General features: G+C 56.7%; 6 protein-coding genes across 6 annotated transcripts; 3 read left to right on the top strand and 3 right to left on the bottom strand.

Moving 5' to 3' along the window:
• Positions 1–407: 407 nt before the first annotated feature.
• On the bottom strand, positions 408–2,133 carry PG994_009791 (MFS multidrug transporter; the record flags this gene model as incomplete). The annotated part of the gene is made up of 3 exons (XM_066861200.1): positions 408–1,567; positions 1,632–1,898; positions 1,953–2,133. 3 exons carry the CDS (start codon positions 2,131–2,133, stop codon positions 408–410), a joined length of 1,608 nt encoding a protein of 535 aa, XP_066713370.1.
• Positions 2,134–3,100: 967 nt separating this feature from the next.
• Positions 3,101–5,173, bottom strand: PG994_009790 (fad binding domain protein; the record flags this gene model as incomplete). The annotated part of the gene is made up of 4 exons (XM_066861199.1): positions 3,101–3,657; positions 3,831–4,065; positions 4,129–4,854; positions 4,931–5,173. The coding sequence occupies 4 exons, from the start codon at positions 5,171–5,173 to the stop codon at positions 3,101–3,103; spliced, it is 1,761 nt and encodes a 586-aa protein (XP_066713369.1).
• Positions 5,174–6,062: 889 nt separating this feature from the next.
• Positions 6,063–8,302, top strand: PG994_009789 (uncharacterized protein; the record flags this gene model as incomplete). Its single annotated transcript, XM_066861198.1, is given in 5 exon segments — positions 6,063–6,172; positions 6,231–6,337; positions 6,376–6,620; positions 6,631–6,834; positions 6,854–8,302. 5 exon segments carry the CDS (start codon positions 6,063–6,065, stop codon positions 8,300–8,302), a joined length of 2,115 nt encoding a protein of 704 aa, XP_066713368.1.
• Positions 8,303–9,535: 1,233 nt separating this feature from the next.
• On the top strand, positions 9,536–10,808 carry PG994_009788 (uncharacterized protein; the record flags this gene model as incomplete). Its single annotated transcript, XM_066861197.1, has 2 exons — positions 9,536–9,659; positions 9,727–10,808. 2 exons carry the CDS (start codon positions 9,536–9,538, stop codon positions 10,806–10,808), a joined length of 1,206 nt encoding a protein of 401 aa, XP_066713367.1.
• A 354-nt stretch (positions 10,809–11,162) lies between these two features.
• On the bottom strand, positions 11,163–12,823 carry PG994_009787 (LAS seventeen-binding protein; the record flags this gene model as incomplete). The annotated part of the gene is made up of 2 exons (XM_066861196.1): positions 11,163–12,655; positions 12,706–12,823. The coding sequence occupies 2 exons, from the start codon at positions 12,821–12,823 to the stop codon at positions 11,163–11,165; spliced, it is 1,611 nt and encodes a 536-aa protein (XP_066713366.1).
• Positions 12,824–13,899: 1,076 nt separating this feature from the next.
• PG994_009786 (uncharacterized protein) lies at positions 13,900–15,755 on the top strand (the record flags this gene model as incomplete). The annotated part of the gene is made up of 2 exons (XM_066861195.1): positions 13,900–14,271; positions 14,400–15,755. 2 exons carry the CDS (start codon positions 13,900–13,902, stop codon positions 15,753–15,755), a joined length of 1,728 nt encoding a protein of 575 aa, XP_066713365.1.
• Between the last annotated feature and the right edge of the window lie 6,171 nt (positions 15,756–21,926).

Genomic DNA, 21,926 nt, shown 5'->3' with positions numbered 1-21,926 from the left:
TCACAATAAGGGGCTTTACCCTTGTTATATACTGCGACGATATCTTTGATTTTGATATAATATAATCAAGAAGCTGAGCTTCGCTAGCGTTCCATAAACCAGGGAAGAATGGTTCTATAGAAACCTGAAGCCTTGCCGCTGCTACACAGTCTACGGGAGATACCCTCCCAAGACAACGTGTAGAACAACGTGTAGAACCAGAAAGGCGATCTGCAGGAATGCGGGACGAAATGTTGCATTAATTCTGGGGTATGTCAGCAGTAGCTGCTCATAGACCTTCCAGGCTTCAAATCAACTCGCCACGAAAATTCTCAGATCCCTAGCCGAATGACATGGCATCCTCCAGTGCCTCAAGCAATGTTAAATCCCAGTACTTTTGAAAGGTAGCTGTGCCAAAAGACCATCGTTCAAGCACCAACGGTATCACCTCGCTGTGACGTAAGTGACTTGCTGCGTATCATGAAGCTGCAGATTAGTCCAACGAGGCCGAGAATGGCCGTGAAAAGGAATACTTGGTGTAATCCATCGCCATAAACGACGCATATTCGGGGACGATTGGGGCCTGGGAACAGATACCTGTCACATTGCTCCGCGATATTGGGCAGATCCACGGGCTGGTGGCCAGCATGGGCCGCCGTAACTAACCCCAGGATGATGCCTGAGCTTGCGACGCCGCATGCGGCACCGGTTTGACGAGTGGAATACAACATGCTGGTTGCTGTAGCTTGAACGTGTCGCTCCGTCAGCGACAAAACCGAGATCAGAAGCACCGTCAACACACTGCCAAAGCCGGCTCCCATGGCGCCCAAGATGGCCACCGTGACCCAAGGGCTCGTGTCCAGATCGCTCAGCATGAAACCGCAGGGGGCGACAAGATAGAGCAGGAATACAACCGGCTTCACGGCTTTGTAACCCCCCAAGGTCTTGATGACAATCCCCGTCGCTAGCGAACCGACGGATGCGCCTACAAGCTCGCCAAGCATCTGTACACCAACTTCGGATGCACGGAAACCCCTGACCTGAATTAAGAAGGGGACGTAATAAAGAAGGCCGTGCATGGAACCTGCCACGAAAAAGCCTGACAGACAGGCCATCGAGATGCTGCGATCTTTGAGGAGGTACAGGGGCATGATTGGGTTGGGTGTTGACGGTGCGTTTTCCACGTAAACAAAGCAAATTGTGAGGAGGAGTGATACAACCAGTAGCCCCGACGTCAATACGACACTGCCTTGCTCAGCCAGGGCAAGACCCACAGTCAGGCATGTAACAGCTCCAGTGACAGTCGCGGCGCCCAGGAGATCAAGCTTGCCCGATTGACCTTCTGAAGAGATTCCGTGTGTCTGCTGTGGGAGAGTCAGAGTGGCGCTTGCTCCTATTGCCACGACTAGGGTGATCGGGATCGCGCCGAGAAATGCCCAGCGCCAACCAACCCAGTCGTTCACTAGGCCGCCGACCACACCACCCAGACCGATTCCTACAGCCCATACAACATCGGCAATGCCCGACCACACGGTCCTTTGCCGAAGCGGTACGAGATCCGTGGTGATAAAGGCACATATGCAATTGACTGCCGTTGGTAGCAGGTCACCGTCAGCCGTCATGTCACGGATGAGACCAAGGTGGCTACTTACTCGCTCCTCCGCCGAGCCCCGCGATGATCCTTCCCGCAATAAGCACCCAGGCCTGTGGTGCAATCCCGCAGGCAACGTTGCCGAGACCGAACATGGTCAGTGCAACGAAGAAGCCACAACGGCGGCCGTATATGTCCGACAGCTTCCCGCATAGTGGTTGAACGACGGCAGAGGCGACGAGGTAGGACGAGCCAAGCCAGGAGACCAGAGACAGTGCGGAGAAAGCGGCGGCCATGGTAGCGGAGAGGGTCGACACCAGGGTCACGTCTGGCATTGAATCAGTGATACATTAGCCGCCTGGACACAGGCGTGTTTCCTTACCCATAGCGACCAAGAGAAGGGCCAAATAGGGAAAGCCAATAGCGAGGCACAGGTGGACGCCGTTCAACTTTCGATCCTCATGATCCTCCTCTTCTTGCGGGGTATTTCCGTTGCAACACAGGTGCGTTTCGAACAGAAGAGGTGCTTGCTCCTCGTTGTCGGCTGTCATGTTGGACGACATGATGCGAAGGTTGGATGGTGATACTGGATAAGACAAAAAAAGAACCAATCCACGGACTTGTACTTGAAATTATGCCCCAAAGAAGAGGAAAAACCGGGTTGTATGCGCTTTATATACAGTTTAACAACTATCGGCAACGCCGAACTGAAGAGATGCGTCAGATGCTGTTCATATTATACCGATCGGGACTGTTGATTGGTGGTGGCGAGATGAGCGGCTCACCCACGTCGTCCATTGGTGGACAACAGCGCGCACACAAATTACATTAAAAGTACCTCATCATCTCAGGTCATACCTGTATACCTGTACTGCCAGCTTTACGCGATATGACACAACATTAAACCATTCCAGGATGGACCGCTAGTCGGCTTCCTAGAACCTCCCTTGCCGATAACGGGCAGAGTGGGCAGCTGCGACGTCATGGAAGGAACGTACCACACATACCTCGACATCAGACATCTCGGGCCCTTGCACACACAATGTAAGATGCAATCACGCAAGGGTCCAACTGAGTACGCAAGGGAAGTAGCTACTAGACCTGGGCACCTGCACCGACCTCGGCATTGCCGCCGCAAATCTGCAGTAAAAGTAGAGAGGCCGTATGAAAAGAAAAAAAAGAAGGAAAACAAAACCGTTCTTGTGACTTAAATTCCTACATGCCGAGCGGAAATACGAGCCTATCGGCCGTAGCCGTATCGGGAGAGGGGGGTGGTGTAACTGTTGACGCGGGAGGACCGTAGGTGATAACGGGGAAAAGAAGCCGGCATTGAAGGGGATGCTAGCCCGACGGCGAGTGTGTTTGCCGTTGACAAAGGGTCCCGTCCTGGGCGACGGTGCTGGCGTCGACGGTATTGGTAGAACGAGGGGATATGGGAAGTCGATGGGGGCGGCTGGCATTGGCTATTAACGTAGCCGTAGCACTCGCTAAGATATATTACTGGCATTGCCAGTGAGGCTTAAAGCGACGCTACATGTAGCTGTCTCGAAAGATGCCTGTGCAGAAAGCATCCAAACTCGGCACATCTTCCAATGATCCAATGAAACCGACGTGCTGATCCGGTCGACACACGACTAAACATCCCTTTTCGCCATCTACTCCACACTTGGCATACATATCGGTGAAAGCACCATATACGTCTGGCTCATCACTGAAGACCACGTCATACTTCCTGTCCTGCCCATTCTCTCCGCGGTACAGCAGGGGAGGTAGACCCATCAGCGGCAGGCTGTCTCTCGAACTGGCCGTGATGGTGACTAGCTTGCTGCTGCCTTGAGTGAGTAGCAAACGTGATCTGAGGAGCGCCGCGCACGTCTCTTCCAGCCGCCTCAACTGGGTGGCCTTCCTCAGGTCGCCCGCGAACAGTATCACGCCCCATCTCCCGTCCGAAGCCAATTTGCTGGCGAGCTCAGTTGGCCTGGCGTCGGCGTAGTTGATGACACGGTAGGAGGGCATTCGTCGGCCCAGCTGGATCCCCGTTGCGAGCTCAATCGCTGAAGGCGCATAGATTAGGGCGTTCCCTTCGTCTGCCTGACGTCAGCACTACCTCCTCAACTGGATATTGAACGGGCATCCCTCCGGGAGAGGATCTCCTCGGGAGAAGTGGAACACTGAATTCACTTACTATAAGCACAAGTCAGTATGAAGAGCATTGAAGGCATGATGACACGGGAGAAAATTTACCATTGTATGGCCACACCGCTGAGAAATGCGTAATGACGTTCGCGGAAACACTGGAGATCTCGGGTTGCGATATTATCACCGCGAGCGGCATAGAAGGCCACCGTCTCCTGGTCGACGGAAATGAGGCTCTCGGCCACTGGGCGTCGCTCCGTTTCATACGTCTCGAGCACATGTGACTGCAGCTGTCCTTTGAGCACTCCACTTACTTTCCAGCCCAGATTGTAGGAATCCTGCATCGAAACGTTCATTCCCTGCAAAAACCACGTTAGATAGAGTGGCGACGCCTGCAGAACACGGGAATTGCAAGTCGTTACCTGTCCAACTTTGGGCGAGTGGGTGTGGATGGCGTCGCCGACGAGGAAGACGCAGCCCCCTGCGCTGAACCGGTCTGCGATGCGCTGGCCTACCTGGTAGACCGACCACCAGTCCAGACGGGCGCATTCCAGCGAAAAGGGGTGCAGGGCCTTCCTGGCCGTGGAGAGGATTATCTCGAGCGTGGCTTCGGACCGCAGCCCGGCGCTGAGGCTGACCCCGTCGAGCTGGACGTAAAGACGCACCATGCCGCGCTCACGTGGCACGACGTGGATGTTGCCCTGCTCGGAACAAATGACGCAGGTCTGGCGGATATCAGGGAAGTCTGTGATTGCGACGAGATCAATGACACCCCAGACGTGAGGAGCCTGCTCGCCTCTCATGGTGAGGCCCAGCTGGCGACGGGTCCAGCTGTGCGCGCCGTCGGCACCGATGACGTACTTGGCTCGGACGGTCTCGACATTATCGTCACCCATGCAGCCTCCTCTTTGCCGTACGGTCACTTGAACAGGATGAGTCTCTGCGCTGGGATCATCCCGTTTGTGCAAGGTGAGCCTCAGCGTCTCAACATCACGCTCTACCCTTAGGCGGCCCCTTCGGGAGATTCGATCCTCCAGTAGCTCTTCGATGCGGCCCTGACTTAGAAGACATTGCTGGAACCTGCTAATCTCAGCGGCCTGGGAGTTGATGGACTGGGCACGGTCAAGCCGCCCCTCGGCATTGAATCTCTATGGGGGAAATTCCGTTCGATCAGCAGCGTCACCAGCCAGCGGAGGTCACTTGGTGTCGGGACGTACTACTCACCCAGTAGCGGATTTGATAGTCCAGAGCAGCTTCATCGTAAACATGACCGGCGATGCCGAAGCTGTCGAACATCTCCATGGTCCTGCATGTGATTCCGTCGGCGTGGCCCTTGGTGACGCGGTCTGGCTTGTCATCGATAACCCGAGCATCGAGGCCATATTCCGAGGCCCAGTAGGCGGCTGCAAGGCCCGCCGGCCCGGCGCCTATGATGAGTAGGTCAATATACGAAGTTTGGGGTCCCATATTGTTTGCGTTGAGAGGCAATCTCCTGGTCCAGATGTGGGAGAGGAGTTCTGAGGAGGGGAACCTTCAAGCCGTCACTTCTCCAAGCCGCGACGAGAGGTCGCTATCTGGCCCGGCGAATGCACCACCCCGCTCATAGCCTGCAGGGCTTGTGGCTCCGCCGAGTTTCCTTTTGCGAAGCTAACTCTATTCTCCCACGTGTACGACTTGAGTGACGGCCAAGACTATGTTTTGTTGAGGGCATTGGTGTATCCAGTTATCGAAAACTGTGTCCAATTGTGCTACAGGGCAAGCCGTTCTGCATAATAATGCGGGACCCCTATAATGCAACTGACCACTGGCTGCCAGCAGATCAGGTTGCTTGCGTCTGTTGGAGAGAATACCGTTGTCCCCTGCCCGCTCTTTCCTCGTGTTCGTCGTTCGGACGGCAGCAGCGGCGGTGGCGATCCGTCGATATTCACGGGTAACAGCGGATAGGTACCGACATTGCAGGGCTTTGTTTGTTTCATTAATGTTTGTCCAGCCTCCCGAGGGGTATGACACGTGCTCCTAATCCTCCCATCGATCCATCTGCGGATTCTAGCAGTGATATCCGTATGGCTGGCTCTTGACAACCCGAGGGGCACCTCTTGTGTCGTTGTACAGTTCCGTACCGTGTTGCGAGGGGTGATTACTCATCGGTCTGTCGGCCTTGGGGTCGTTTGGAAGGAGTGCGAATCTTCTGGGTTGACTACTTGCATAAGTAGGGGTTTCCACGGTGTTTAATCATTGGACTAGAAATTATCGTTACCTGCCACTCAAGCTCGCTATATCTGAGTAACTCTAACAGTCACTATTGGTGACGTTGATCATGGACCCGATGGATAGTCATCACCGTCCGCATCCCCACATGGAGCGGACCAAGGCCATTTGGGCGCGCATGGACCGGTACAGAAAACTGCAAGAAATCGTCATCAACGGCCAGACTCTTGATATTGCGGGAGTTGTAGCAGTCTCCAGGTGACTGACCTTGCTGCTCTATACCGATTACTGAGCCAGAGAGCTAACCTGCGTGTAGGTTTGGCTGCAAACCGGCCATTGACAAGAGCCCTGAGCTCGGAGGTGCCATGAACGACAGTATCGCGACACTGAACAAGTACCTGTCTGATGGTTCGTATCTCTATGGTTCGACCAATTCCCGCTTCCAACACATTTTGAAGCAGCTATTGACTTGACCCCAGGAGTCAACACGGGATTTGGAGGGTCGGCTGACGTCCGCACCACCGATCTCCATGGTCTACAGGTTGCCCTGATGCAGCATACCCAATCTGCCATCATCGTCAGCAGTGATATCACAGGTGACCATGATGAGCTGCGGCACCACACACTTCCTAGGGCCTGGGTTAGGGGGTCCATGATGGTGCGTGCCAACACAAATATCAGGGGCCATTCTGCCATGAGGCCTCTGGTGGCTGAAGCCATTATGCAGCTCGTCGGCTCCGACTGTACTCCGCTTGTTCCCCCTGCGGGGTTCCATCTCGGCCTCGGGGGATCTCATGCCTCTCTCCTACATCGCGGGGAGCGTCATGGGCAACCCCGACATCAAGGTGCAGATCGGGCAGGGCGCCGGTCGGCAGATCATGGGTGCAGATAAGGCGCTCCAAAAACTGGGCATCACCCCCGTGACCCTGGGCCCCCAAGGAGGGCCTCTCGCTGATCAACGGCACGGCGCCGTCGGCCGCCGTCGCGAGCCTCGCCATATATGACGCCAACAACTTATGTGTAATCGGCCAGCTTCTCGCGGCCATGACGGCCGAAGGGTTGGCTGCCAACGTCGAGTGGGCTCATCCATTCATCGCCGACGTCCGGCCCCATGGCGGACAGATCGAGGCGGCCCACAACATCCGCGGCTTCTTGAAGGGGTCGCAGCTGACCACGGGCCTCGGGGCACGGGCGAAGGACCGATTCCTCGTCGGCATCGCGCAGGAGCGTTATGCGCTGCGCAGCTCGCCGCAGTGGCTCGCCCCGGTGCTAGAGGACCTGCAGCTCGCCCTACGCCAGGTCGAGACGGAGCTGAACTCGACGTCGGACAACCCCGTGGTCAACGTGGCGCAGGACGATGTGCACTGCGGGGCCAACTTCCAGGCGGCGTCCGTCACGGCGGCGGCCGAGAAGACGCGGTTCTGCCTGCAGATGCTGGGCAAGCTGATCTTTAGCCAGACGACGGAGCTGATCAACAACACGCTGAACAACGGGCTGCCGCCCAACTTGGCGGCCGACGACCCGAGCCTGTCCTTCTGCCTCAAGGGCGTCGACGCCAACATGGCGGCCTACCAGTCGGAGCTGGCCTTCCTCGCTAACCCCGTGTCGTCGCACGTGCAGTCGGCTGAGATGCACAACCAGTCCATTAACTCGCTCGCCCTGTTGACCTCGCGCTACACCATGCAAGCCGTCGAGATGGTCTCGCTCATGGCCGCCGCCGCCCTGTACGTCACGTGCCAGGCCATCGATCTCCGCGTCCTGCACATCACCTTCCTCGAGACCCTCCGGCCCGCGCTCGCCGAGACGCTCAGCCGCTACCACCGCCACGCGTGGACCACCGACAGCACGTCATCGTCGTCTTCTTCATCGTTTTCGTCGCTGTTCTTGGCCGTCTGGAAGGCCGTCTGCGATCGCTGGTACGAGACGGCGTGCCTCGACGCCGCCGAGCGCGCAGCCGAGGCGGCGACGGCGACGGTCCCGGTGCTCGCCGACTACTACGGCGCGACTACGACGACGGCGACGACGACGACGAAGGGGGACGGATCGGCGGCTCCCACGACCATGAATCTGAGCACGCTGCGAGACCTGAGGGAAGCCATCGGCCAGACCGTCTACCGGGGCTACATCCAACACCGGGAGGCCTTCTTCCGGGCCCCTGGCTCGGCGCAGTACCTCGGAGATGGCACGCGGCGCGGCTACCAGTTCGTGCGCGATACGCTCGGGGTGCCCTTCCACCGCGGCATCGAGGAGCAGCCCGGACCCTCGGACACCGAAATGGACAGGCGACCCAAGAAGATCATCGGCACCTGGTTGTCCATCATCTACGAGGCCGTCAGGGATGGTCGTCTGGATGACTGCATCCTGAACGATACGGAGGAGGGGGATTGATACCATGTGGGAATAAAACGACGCGGTTTAGCCCAGACACGGCCTCAGATTCCATAGCTCACGCATGTACTCATGAATACGACTTGCAATTTTTGATGGGGTTTGATACACCCCGACCGAGCCTTCATCTTCCTACGGCTGCACATCCTCCATGCGTGACCGTGATTCGTTCGGTGAATGTTTCTTATGAGTACACTAAAATGTAGTCGCCCTTATGCTCGTGGGATTTTCCGTTGTGAAAGAGCTTAACGCAATCACATATTACTATAAGTACAATGGGCAGCAGCAGAAGCATACCAGCTCACTGACTGACTGGCTTGTGATGGGTGATTTCAATAAGGGAAGTAGAGCACAGCCCAACAATTCCGAGAGAAGTTGAGGGTAGGTCCAAGCAGCTAAATGGTAGCAATCTTCTGTCAAGGGTGGCCAAGCGGCTGAGTTGGTGCTGGTGCTTCCCTCGATAGGCGACGTCGGCTTGGATGACCTGTACAAGCAAAAGGCTTTGGTGGCAATGCACCTCCCTCGACAGGCTTCTCGTGAGATATGATTCTAGATTGAGCTTGTTACAGTATTAAGTTGAATAAGTCAGATCATATATGCAGATGGCCGCCTACCTATCGCCGCTGCATCTGTCTGTCCCCCACTCCAACCCCCACCCCAAGCTCCCGTTGCGGCACTTCCCTCTCGGCGATCATCGGAGTCAATTGACGTCCAGCGCCCATACAGCGCCCATACAGCGCCCGCACTATCTACCCCAAAGGGGTATGCCGGAGCTGCTTGGGCTGCTGACATGGGACGGCACAGAAAAGTTCTCTCTTCTTACCTTGTACTGCATAGTGCAAGCCACTGCAGCAGCTCCAGTTCCTCAACCTCCCCTTCGTATGTTGATGATACCATTTGCTTAACTTTCCTCCATCTCTATTATCATTCGTGCTGTCTACGCCTTGGAGGAGCGGAATTCGGCTGGATCATTGGGCTGAGGTTCTCTTATGGTGTAGGGCTCTCCTATACGGCTTTACTCCAAAGATCGGCACTAGCGGTGAGAGAGAGATCAGATTGCCGCATCGTCAGGTGGAGTGATCAGTCAATCCATCTTACTTAACCCCCGGATTCTGTCCCCCGCAGAAAAAGAAGTGGCCCAAATCACCATCCTCCAGGGGTTTACTCACTCGTCTACCTGTGACCCAAAATCGTGTCATAGTTATTTGTGTCAGGCCCAAGCATCAAGCAACCATGGCGGAACCAGCAAACACGCCCATGCCCCCCCTCGACGCCCATCTCAGCGACGCCGCGCTCCGCATCCCCCGCACAATCCGCGCCACCGCTGCCGGGCCCGCTTCCTCCCATCCCCCCCTTTGTCGGATCCTCAGCTCCTGTTCCTACTATCCATCATCCCCATCAACAACACTCTGGCTCTTCGTCAGTCGATAGCACCGCCGCCGCCTCTGCAACAAAAAAACCCGTAGTCCTCCACATCGGCGACCCCATCCAGTACAACCCCGCAACCTACGCCGCCCTCTCGTCCGCCTACACCGTGATCCGCCCGCCCACCGCCGAGCGGTCCCGGCCCGAGTTTCTGCGCGCCCTGCGCGAGCGCCGCTGGGGCGACTTCGACGCCGTGCTGCGGCCCTTCTGGGGCACGGGCGGCGAGATGGGCCGGTGGGACCGCGAGCTCGTGTCGCTCCTTCCCCAAAGCGTGCGCGTCTTCGCGAGCGCCGGCGCCGGCTTCGACTGGGCCGACGTCGAGCTGCTCGGCGCGCGCGGCATCGTGTACTGCAACGGCGGCCTCGCGGCGGCCGAGGCCGTAGCCGACTTCGCCGTCGCGCTCGTGATCGGCACGTTCCGCGCGCTGCCGTACAGCCTGGCCTCGAGCCGAGCGGAGAAAAGCTTCGAAAGGTGCCACGACGACGCCACGCAGCGCAGCCGCAACCTGCGCAGCCAGACGCTGGGGCTCGTCGGCCTCGGCAACATCGGGCAGCAGCTGGCCCGCAAGTGCACCCTCGCGTTCGGCATGACGGTCCTGTACTACGACATCGAGCGCAAGCCGGCCGCGCTCGAGGCCAAGCTCGGCGTGCGCTTCTGCGGCTCGCTCGAGACACTAATCCGGGCGAGCGACTGCGTGGTGCTGTGCGCGCCGTCGGGCGCGGGCCAATTGATCAACCACGAGAGCCTGGGCTGGTTCCCCGCCGGGAAAGGACGGCTGGTCAACGTGGCGCGCGGCTCGCTCGTAGACGAGGAGGCGCTGGCGGATGCGCTCGAGGCCGGGCAGCTCGTGGCCGCGGCGCTTGACGTGCACGCCGCGGAGCCGCGCGTGAACCCGCGGCTCGCCGCCCTCGCCGACGACCGGGTTATGCTGACGTGCCACAACGCCGGCGGCACCGTCGAGACGCACGTCGGGTTCGAGGAGCTGGCCATGCGCAACGTCATGGCCGTCCTGGGCGGCGGCGCGCCCATTACGCCTGTCAACTTGCAATACCTCAAGACTAATAAGGGCGGGGCCGATTGATTTGATTGATTAGTTGAATGATTATATGAAAGAATACATGCCGGGATGATGATGGCGAGGATGTAGTCTACATTTTGGTCTGACTTTTTGTTTGTTCGATACCAGAGAGAATGCATGCGCGTGTTGTGGCACATGGAGGAAGCAGCATTTACGAGCCCGTGTTTATTAGGAATGATGTGTAATTGAGTAATGATACTACATAATTTACCGTTCATCTCATCATCTATTAAGGAGCAGTGCTGAAACAAGTCACAAACCTAACGCTTTGCCTCGAAATGAAGGGGAGGGATGAGGGGTAAGGAAACTCTGTCGCGTTTTCTCAACGCCACGTCACCGCCATCCGTATGCCTTGTCTCAGCCATACTTGACATCACCTAGCCCCGCGCCCGCCTGTTGATGTTGCTGGCCCTCCGGGTGCACACCCTCAGCCGTCGCGAGGTCCCCCGGCGTCGGCCCCGTACCCAGACCGTCCATCAGCTTCTCGTCCGCCTTCTTCCCCTCGGCGCTCTTCAGAACCTCCATCAGCTGGCGCGCGCCCGCGGGCCACATGACAACATCGCCCTCCTTCGGTGTGACCGAGCCCGATGCGGGAGCGGTAGGTTTGACATCGCCCTTCAGGATGCGCTCGGGCGTGATCTTCTTCTCGCCGTAAAAGGCCGCGTTCGCGTCGGGCCGCTGGATGATGACGGTCCCGTCGGCCTGGACGCCCGCGTAGAAGCCGCGCGACTTCATGTAGGACCAGACGGGCTTGCCCGCGCCGAGGGCGCCCTCGAGCGCCTTTCCCGCGCCCACGGGGCCCGCGACGACGGCGATCTCGCCGCCGAGGCTCAGGCGCGGGCGCGCGAAGGCGCGCACGGCCTCGGCCGTGTTGAGCACGCAGACGCTATCGTAAATGTCGAGGCCGATCATGAAGCCCGCGCCGAGCGTGTGCACGAGGAAGCCCGAGGGCGGCGACCACGAGCCGTCCGGCAGCCGCGACACGACGATGCCTGAGCCGCCCGCGCCGCTGAAGTGCAGGCCTGTGCGGAACGTTGTGAAGATGGCCAGGCCCTGCGCGCGCTGGATGGCCTCGGCCGGGATCTTTACCAGCGTCTTGCTATCGCCCTTGGGTCCTGGTGTGGTCGGGTGGCCCGGCGACGGTGCTTGTTGGCCCGAGGGGTTCGTGTAGAAGCCGTCCTTGCAGAAGGACTTAAGGATGCGAGCGGCCTTGTCGCACTCCTTGTCCATCGTGGTCGGCCAGAAGGCCTCGGAACCCAGCTTATTCGTGATCTTGTTGACGGGCACGCCCGTCGCGACGCCCCACTGGTACAGGCGCTCGCCAAAGGTCTTCTTCTTGGATCCCTGCTGCGACTGATGTTGCTGCTGTTGTTGGTCCGGCTTTTCGTTGCTGCTGGAGGCGACGCCGATCGCTGCTGCGCTACTAGGTGTGTAAGGTTGTTGCTGGGCTGCTGCTGCTGCTGCGGGCCCCTCGCTTGACGCCTGGCCTGGCGGAGGCGCAAAGTAGGGAGCTTGCGCTAGGCCACCTTGCCCAGCATCGTTCGCTTGGGTGGGAGGAGGTTCGAAGTACGGTGCTTGTCCTTGTCCCTGTCCCTGTTGCCCTTGCTGTGACGACGGTCGCGGCGGCAGTACTGGTCGCTTCTCGTCGTCGAATGTCACCGACGAGCCGGGCGGGGCGGTCTCTTCGTAGCTCGGAGGGGGCGCGGATGTGTAGGGGTGCGACTGCAGAGGGTGCGGGTGTGCATCTTGGTTCGGCGGCGGCCCTGGCGGAGGGGGCGGGTAGTATTGCTGTTGCGCGTTTGCCGGCGGGGGACCGGACGGCGGCGGCGGGTAGTAGGGCTGGCCGTCTTCTCCCAGGGCTGGTCATTGAGGTTTATCTGGTAAGGTAGAGAAGGAGGACGTGATGAGGAAGATTCGCCGACGAGTTCGGCGGGAGAGGCGCCCGCCACATGGGAGGTCTCGGCGTAGTAGTTCGGGTTGCCTCCGGCGTGCGGGGGTTTGTTGTCTTGGGCACTCATGGCTGACTGACGAGACCTGTTGGCCGTGATGATTATAATAGTACAAGCTGTGTGGAACGTTGATGAAGGTCAAGCTTGCTGAGATGCGTAGTAGTAAAGATGGGTATGATTGAGGAGGTTGATGCTGTGCTGGAGATGAAGCTATTTGATGGTGTAGTAACCAGCTGCGCGCCCAATGAATGGTGGGGTTTGAGAATGTTTCAATACAGCGCAGCTCGACACGATTCAATACGGTACGACACGATACGACACATCACTTCGCCTCTCCTTGCATAGCCCTTACGTAGCACAGTGGCTGGTGTTACTTTGTGCCTACCATTTCTTGCCTATGCCTGCCAGTTGACTCGTTGATCAACGCATCTTGTTTTCGTGAGTGACAGGTTGACAACTGATGTCATACGCAATCAGTTGGGCTGTGCGCGCAAACCACGCTCTACTTTTATAGTGCCAAGTGCCTGCCAAGCCACAGCTAACAACCACCGAGCAGATTGTGGCAAAGACAGTTACCAGCCGATGCGAGAGCTCCGGCTACCTCAATAGAAATATTATCAAATGTTCCATACCTCACATTGAACTTAGTCACCGGGCCATAGCCGCCATCGGGACACCCGGCAATGGCGGAACCCTTTTTTGCTCGGCTAGGTAGATGGTTCCAACCAACAGCTTTGAGATCACTGGGCTGCTGGTTCTGGACTCGGCGTGTCTCTACAGAACATCATGAAGACCACATTATGGCACAACGAAGCTGAGATGTTTCACTTCAGCGCCGTGTAGAACTCCACCTTCTTCTTATTTTTCGTAATAGTATAGCTCCTTCTCGATGACTGTTTGAATTGGGTGACGGTCACCGGGTCATCGCGCCATGGCTTTGCGCTGTCGGCTGGTTTGCTTCTTGTCTCATAAGTGGAGTGAAGACAGTTGTTGAAGAAACTTGAATTTAGCTTCATGCACAGGATTGACTTGGAGAATCTTGGGCTATTTATCTGCTCTTTTCTCTTTCTACATCTTTCTCTTCCGACCGGTAACCCATTCATAATACCATATTCAATTCCAACATACCACTTGCAACCAACAAGATGGCCGACGCAAACAACACCCTGCTGGGCCCCAACGTCTACGTCTTCGACCCCAGCATGCCGGCCGGGGCCGTGCAGGAGCAGGCGACCAAGATCTTCCGGCAGATGGAGGCCAACGAGTTCGGCCCGGAGCGCTACGCCCTGCTGTTCAAGCCGGGCACCTACCCCGTCCTGTTCGACGTCGGCTTCTACACGGCCGTGGCGGGGCTCGGCCAGGGGCCCGACCAGGTCCGTATCGAGGGCGGCGCCAACGTGCCCGCCTACTGGATGCCGCACAGGAACGCCACCTGCAACTTCTGGCGCTCCTACGAGAACCTGGCCATCAACGCGTCCGACGCCACCAACAAGACGACCACCATTGCCGTTTCCCAGGTTAGTTGTAATTGGTCGGTCTAGTAGTGTGTGACGTCAGTCGCTGCGCTCACTTTACTACTCGTCTTCCCCCCCCCCTTGCCCTTTCTTCTTTTCGCAAGCGAAGACTGACACTGACACCCAATTAGGCCGCCCCTCTGCGCCGCCTGCACATCACCAGCCCGAACGGCCTATGGCTGTTTCAGGTCGACCCGGAGACGCACGCCGGCGGCTGGGCCAGCGGCGGCTTCATGGCCGACTCGCTGGTCGACGGCCAAGTCCTGCCCGGCTCGCAGCAGCAGTGGCTGTCGCGGAACTGCTCGTGGGGCAGCTGGGCCAACGGCGTCTGGAACATGGTCTTCGTCGGCTGCGCCAACGCGCCCAGCGGCGACAACTTCCCCACCGACCCGTACACCACCATCGGCCAAACCCCCGTCGTGCGCGAGAAACCCTACCTCCATGTGGACGACGCCGGTCGCTTCGCCGTCTTTGTCCCGTCCCTCCAGCGCGACACGCAGGGCCCCTCTTGGACGGAGGGTCGGCACACTCCCGGGCGCTCCATCCCGCTGGAGAGCGAGTTCCACGTCGCGCAGTCCGCGTCGTCGACGGCGGCGTCTCTCAACGAAGCGCTGCACGCCGGCAAGCACATCCTCCTCACTCCGGGCGTCTACCAGCTGGACGAGACCCTGCAGGTGACCAAGCCCGGGACCATCGTCCTCGGCATGGGCTTCGCCACGCTGATCCCGCGGCAGGGCAACGCGGCCATCACCGTGGCCGACGTGGACGGCGTCACCGTGGCCGGCCTCATCATCGACGCTGGCCCCGTCAACTCGCCCTGCCTCATGGAGGTGGGGACCGCGGGCAGCGCCGCCAGCCACAGCGCCGACCCGACCTTCCTGTACGACATCACGGCGCGCACGGGCGGCGCGCAGGCGGGCCGCAACGACGTCGGCATCGTCGTGCACAGCCACGACGTCGTGTGCGACCAGCTCTGGCTCTGGCGCGCGGACCACGGGCCGGGGGCCGGCTGGGACAGCAACCCGACCAAGCACGGCCTCGTCGTGCACGGCGACGGCGTGACCGTGTACGGCCTCTTCAACGAGCACCACGAGGAGTACCAGACGCTGTGGCACGGGCAGGGCGGCCGCGTCTACTTCTACCAGTCCGAGATCCCGTACGACCCGCCCAGCCAGGACCGGTACCTGTCGGAGGGCGGAAAGCGCAACGGCTACGCCTCGTACAAGGTGGCCGACCACGTCGACACGCACGAGGCCTGGGGGATGGGCGTCTACTCGTACTTCCGCGACAGCCCCGTCAAGGCCGAGAACGCCATCGAGGCCCCCGCCGACGGGCGCCCGGGCGTCAAGATCCACCGCATGACCACGGTCTGGCTCAACGGGCAGAACGGCAGCGAGATCTCCCACATCATCAACGGCAGGGGCGACAGGGTCTACGGGAGCAGCCCTGCCGAGGCTATGCGGCAGACGATGGACGAGTTTCCTTAGTACATAGTTACACTTGCTATTACTCACTTATTACGATGCTTATTGAATACTTGCATGGCTTGATATGACTTACTCATCTCTATCTACTCCCCAGACAATCATGCTTTCTCCCTGTAATGCCCACTACTGCGACCGAGAAACCAGTCTCCCAGTGTTGCACCTAAGGTAAGGCAACTAGCAAAAGCCGAAATTCCCAGACATCGGCGCGCCTCAATAATCCCACTCCTAGACTTGGGGTATGTAGCTTACCCATCTACGCGGTATCGTGGCTTCACCATTGCTGCACGTTGTCAACTGTAATCTAAACCAACAGTCTACGTTATGCCACCGACTTAGTGACGATGTCTTCTCAAGCTCGGAGGTATCTCGCAGTTGAAGACTTGTGTGACACATGCCCCCCAGCTCCCACCATCTTATATGCCGGACGGCCGAACGTCTTAGCTCGACGCCTCCAGACACCACCACCACCATGACGGCATTCGCGTATTGAAACAGCCCCAAATCGATAGGCAGACAAGCCTCTTCGCTGGCGGCCAATCTCTTCGGTGCTAACCTACCTTGGGGAGCTCTCGCTCTTATCGCAATTCGCGCGGCCGACCGGCACCTGCGGCAAGGACGATGCTGCAACAAACAAGCCGGCATCCGGCATCGATCCTCGCGCGCCGAGGAGCGGCGGAGAAACAAGTTGACAGACGCGTACATGATGATGATGCTCACTCAGTCACTCGCATAGACCGGTGTGAAGTTGTCTTTGAAGCCAGCATCATGGCCGCGTCTTCCCATAATCATATTCTCTCTCAAGCGGGCTGTGTGCGTACGCGGAGTTGGGGATAAGATCGCAAACCGTAGTAGGGCTGGTGGCTGGGGTGGCTTACGCAATTGCTTCGTCGTCCCGTTCCGGTCGACCGTATTGGCGAAAACGGACGTATTCGAGGGAAAACTACCTATCAACACACAACTTCGGGCAATATGCCGTTACTGTTCACATGTCATTTCACCTATTAGTTGTCAGATTTCATTCATTAGTTGTAAGATCTTCTCAATTCATCTCCTCCCACATCAGCTCAGGGGCCCACTGAGTAGCAACATGTGAATGGCATCGCACGACAGTTTATCTTTGGGCGCGCAAAGTAAATACAGTAATACAGCCTAATTCCAATAAGTTGACAGATGAATAAATGGACAATAGTAATTAGTTTGCCAAAACGTATGTAGTCAGCCGTGGACCGGAGGAAATGATGAAACAACTAGTCATATTTCCTTGCGGCACACCGCCAAGAAGGTGAGTCGATAGGCAGAGCGCCGCCTTCGGCGAAATTAGAGTAGAATTGTCGTGTGGCTTACGCCACGAGGCTTGTGTCGTGCGAGTTGTCAGCGAGCGAATTTTCTCAGGTCCTTATGCGGTATTGCGGCAGATAGAGTGCAATTGCGCATCTAGACTATTGAAAGAACGCCCTGCTTACCTGCCCTGGCTCCCTGGGGCCGACTCGGCTGCGGCCTGCCTCACGATGGTTTGCTATGCCATTAACCAAACCATCACATGCGGGGCCGACCGACCATCGTGGCTTTTGCTATATTTAAGGTTACATAGCCCATTTCCCGAGGGGGACCCGCCTGGCCACGACGCCCAAGCACACACCAATGCGTCTAAATATAGCGCACGTAGCTGTATGTATCATTGTTTCACAAACAACCTTAACGAATTCTAAAATAACGAGAAACGAGAAGGGATATGCCTCTCTCAAGTGACAAACTTCCAAAATGCGGGATTTGTTTTACGTTGAGGCCTGGAGAGAGGCGTTCGTAGGGGGATTACTGCATCGCCACGACAACGGGCTCTCCCTTCTCCCGGAATAGGACATAACACGTACCTTGAGAGAATAGCCGCAGCCGGTCGGTCGTCCCAGGGCACCACACCACACAGTTCGCCCCGGGCCGGCCGTTAGTAAGTAAGTAAGTAAGTGGAAGGAAGTTCTAGTAGTAGTAAAACATGAAGAAGGCGTGTTTCCGGACTGCGCTATGGCTGCCGCCTTATCTGCCTATCGCGCCCAATTCTCCCTATCGCGCCCTGTCAGGAGCCGGAGGACGCTATGGCTTCAGCCCACCGGAGCTTGGACCAAAAGTTTGGACCCTTGTTTTCTCCCCTTCTTTGAACCCCCTTCTTTCTCACCCTTTCCCTCTTTTTCAATAGATGCGTTGTTCCGGTGGGGACTCCTCGCTGTCTCGGGCAAATAACAATAGCGCACGGCATCCGCGATGTCTGGCGGTTTGGTTTGCTTGAACCTAAGGGGCCACTCCTCCGGAAACGGAAGAGCGTCAGATAGAGTTAAAAGGGCGAAAGCAATAGTACGCTCATTACTGGCCAGCAAATGCCCCGTGACAGGCAGGGTCCAGGATTGCAATAAGCTCTCTGTCAACCTTAGTGGCTTAGGTGGCGGGGAGTCCCGGGAAAGGCCGATTGAGGAGGTTAGCGAGCGGTCAGGTGAGGCTCGTGGCTCATCAGTGGAGGAAACGGAAAAAGACCCCTTGCTGGGCTCGAAACGGAAAAACCTGTATCAATCAATCGATGACGGTTGTTCATTACGGTGGTCCATACGATGATGCATTGAAAATTATTGAACGTCATAAATTGACAAATGCAGTAAAGCAGGAATGTCGGCGTGTGGTCATTAGTGACGCTGTTTGTCTGACCGACCTGGTGCCTGGTACGCTGGCAGATACATACAGTACATAGTGTGCAAATGCCTGATCTGACGGGTCACCGGGATTTTAGGAGCACGTGAACGAAGAGGCGAACCCAAAGCCCCAATGCCCGCTTGTGCAAAGTTTCCATAGAATGAGGAACGCCGGAGGGCCTAGGCCCTTCCATATGCAATCCTGTAACAAGCCAGAAGGTCCGGGAAAGACTTCGAGAAGGAAAGAGAGGGAACACAGCTGATCAGTTGATCCCCCCCAAACGCAGGGAGAGCCACGAAAGTTGTGGTTCGGTGAGTTGTTTGTTGCCAACGAAAACCACAAAAAACTGCTCCGGACACCAGGAGCCTAGGGAAGCCGGGAACGGATCACTCCACCAAGCTACCTGATCGTTGGGTCTTGGGTTTTTTTTGTCGATCACTCTATGGGCACAAAGTCCGAAGATCAAACGCCCGCACGGGTGAAGTCATGCCAATGTCAACCCATCGGCAGCCAGCCTGGTATGATGCTATTCCATCCCCGGGGAACAGGAAAAACAACTTACCTACCTACTCTCCGAAGACGGGGACGGGGAGAACGGTTCGGTAGCAGTGTCAAAGCGGCTGCAATGTAACGGTCGCCAATCAATATAATAATCAAACGATGGGAAATTGGTCGCCATTGACGACGGTTGGCTCACGGTATGGTACGTACAGGCAGGCAGGCATCAATATCAAACTGACATCCACGGGGCTTGCATTTGCATATGGACTGTATGTACTCCGTATGCCGTGATACTAGGATGAGGCAGTTCGAGTACCCTGCCCTTGCCCTGCCCTAATCTGTAGGTAGTGCAATACGATAGACAGCACTAGATTCATCCGGAGTGACTCACAATATTTGGATTGGCTTGCGGTGTGTTCAGCTCGGCATGGTTCGATCTACCGAGGCACGAGGCGCCGCAACGGTAATAGACTTTCTGGAAGACAATAGTAGCACGCTGGTTGAAGATGCCATGCAGCATGGGACGACCGCGCCATCCGTTCTTCCTCGCGGTTCCGTGTCCCATCTCTCACCGGCTGAGAAGAGAAGAATTCGCAAGAGATTGCTTCCACTAGCTGCTGTATCTTTCGATGTACGTGGTCATGTTCACGTCCCGTCGGGGTTTAGACAGATGCGACAGGATGCGACGGGATGCTAGTAATTTCGACGCGGGCGGGATGGGTATCAAATTGATCTTTGATATCAGTGCAGATCGGGGCTTGCAGCAGTACTGCAGCAGCAGCAGCAGCATGGGTGTAGTACAGCATGTCCCATGTACGTTCCGAGGTTGTCCTGCGGCCGTGTTATTTTTATGTATTTGATGCAGTTCTTACAGTTCACAGACAAACAGCACAGGAGATACCAGGAGTACAATGGCTCGATGGTGAGCCGAGCTGGCTTAGACGGAGCCCGCGGCAGTTCGGGTAGGTATTGGACGGAGTGAGCGACAGGCAGGGCTTTGCTTTTTTTTTTTTTTTTTTTGCTGGAGACAAGGGCAGACTGGCAGATTAGGTTTACGGAACGAACGCGACGAGCAGGGTGCTTATTAGAAGTTAGCGGCTGCTACGGACGGAGTACTGTAGCAGTTGTTGCACAATTGTCACGCTTGTCCGTCAAGAGATTCAGAGGGAGGTGCAAAACGGAGCCGTGTTGTCGCAAATTGCGTGGTTATGAGTGGTAGTTCGGCCGCCTGGGGGAGAACGTTTCCCTGATCGCCAGCGATTGCCAGCGATTGTCCAGATGGCGAAGAGAACCCTAGGGTGATCATGCTTAGCAACGCTGTGAAGAGATCAAGAGGCTGCGGAACAGTCTGGATCGAAGATTTGGTGAGGCGATCGGCAGTGTCATGGAGGGCTAGACTGCAGATGGACTGATCAGCCCCTCCTTTTTCCCTTTTTTTCCTCCCAAGGTCTCCCTTTTTTTGCTCCCTTTTCCTTTTCGCCCCCAGTTTCCGTCCCATCCCCTGTGGACTGGAGCAGAAACGTTGCTCTGGGCTACGGGCTAAGACTCGTTAGCACGCATAAGGCCTCCGTCTGATTGGAACGGTCATTAGCCCTTTCGGTTGGACACCGTCGGAACGAGCACACATAAGAAATTTGAGCCTCCGTTATCGATCATCTCGATCACGGCCCCTGGAGGTAAAATGGTGCCCACGACCGTTGCCTAGTGGCTGCATCCGTCGCGTAAGGAATCAGGTTCAAAACTTTTCACCAAGAATGACACCTCCCAGGGCTTAACGTGATATGGTCTGGCCATCGAAGACGGAGGGGCTGATCGCCCTTTAGATACGGGAGATTCGCCGCCAGCTGCCCGCATGGCCCTAAATTGTACATAACCAGGCCAATATCGTCCCTTTCCCTGGACAACCTAGTTGGTCTCGTTGCATTTGGTCGCCCCGTAGTGTACACAACTTGGCGAAAGGAGCATGTCCTGCAGAGAAGATTTGGCATAGATTTGCATGCGCATATAGTCAATCTGCCCGCCGCATGCAAGACAGACATGAGGCTATTGGGGATGTTGGGTCAGGCAGTATCATGCCTACAGTAGCGAGACCAGTCACGGCCAAATCAGGTGAAGCAACCAGCCCAGCCGTAACTGCAGACGTGTACTCGTTTACGCGTTTTTCGCCCCCTAGGTTCGTTTGATATCAGATGGCAGCGGGGGATCTAAGATCTGTTGGATGAAGTCTCCAAATTTCTCGCTTTCCCACCAGGCCACTCTCAGTCGACTAGTAGCGGCTCTGAAACTCAACTTCGATCCTCGATCACGATTCACGATTCCCTCCGCTCAGGGCGAGTGTCCGGACTGCTATGGGAAACGAATCGATCCGGATCTTGGATTCCCATACTTGACAAAGTTGATCTCCTGTGTTGTTGTCTGTTGCTTTCCGGATTGATCGGTGGACTAGTAGAACTATTGATTAGAGCGCGTTACTTATATTACTGCGCTCGTCACTCGTGAGAATGGATACACATGCATAATTGCTCAGCGTGATGCCACCCATAAAGAGTCTGTACCCCCCAGTCTCATATCCGATGTTTGCTGCTTGATTCTATTCTTCCACCGATCTTTCCAGTATTCTACCGCAATATCTCTTCATTCGCCGAGCGAAAGAACTTCGACCTAAACCCTACAGCAACGGTGGATTCCCATTCAATACCGTACAGGATAACGGATCGAAAAACACCAGTCCATTCCGTTTCCCATCCCACCACAGAGACACGGACAGGTGTCTTTGATTGAAACGAGCTCAAATCACGGCAATCACCAGTTGATTCGCGTTACTACGACAAAACCAGAACTCGGACTTGAAAACGGACTCTATAATTGAACCGCCGTCGTCGTTATCTCTGTCTACTTGTTTCCTTTTCTGGGCCAGACCAATACCGTCCAGACCCAATTACTGTGCATTCCATTGTATCCTTGCCTGTGGTGTTCGTGCTCCGCTGTACTCGC

This window comes from Apiospora phragmitis, assembly GCF_038363925.1.
Source record: "Apiospora phragmitis strain CBS 135458 chromosome Unknown utg000009l:1.0-1189150.0:1.0-1190623.0, whole genome shotgun sequence".
NCBI lineage: Eukaryota > Fungi > Ascomycota > Sordariomycetes > Amphisphaeriales > Apiosporaceae > Apiospora > Apiospora phragmitis.
The sequence above is the reverse complement of the archived record's forward strand: the minus strand, read 5'-3'. Positions and strand labels throughout refer to the sequence as shown.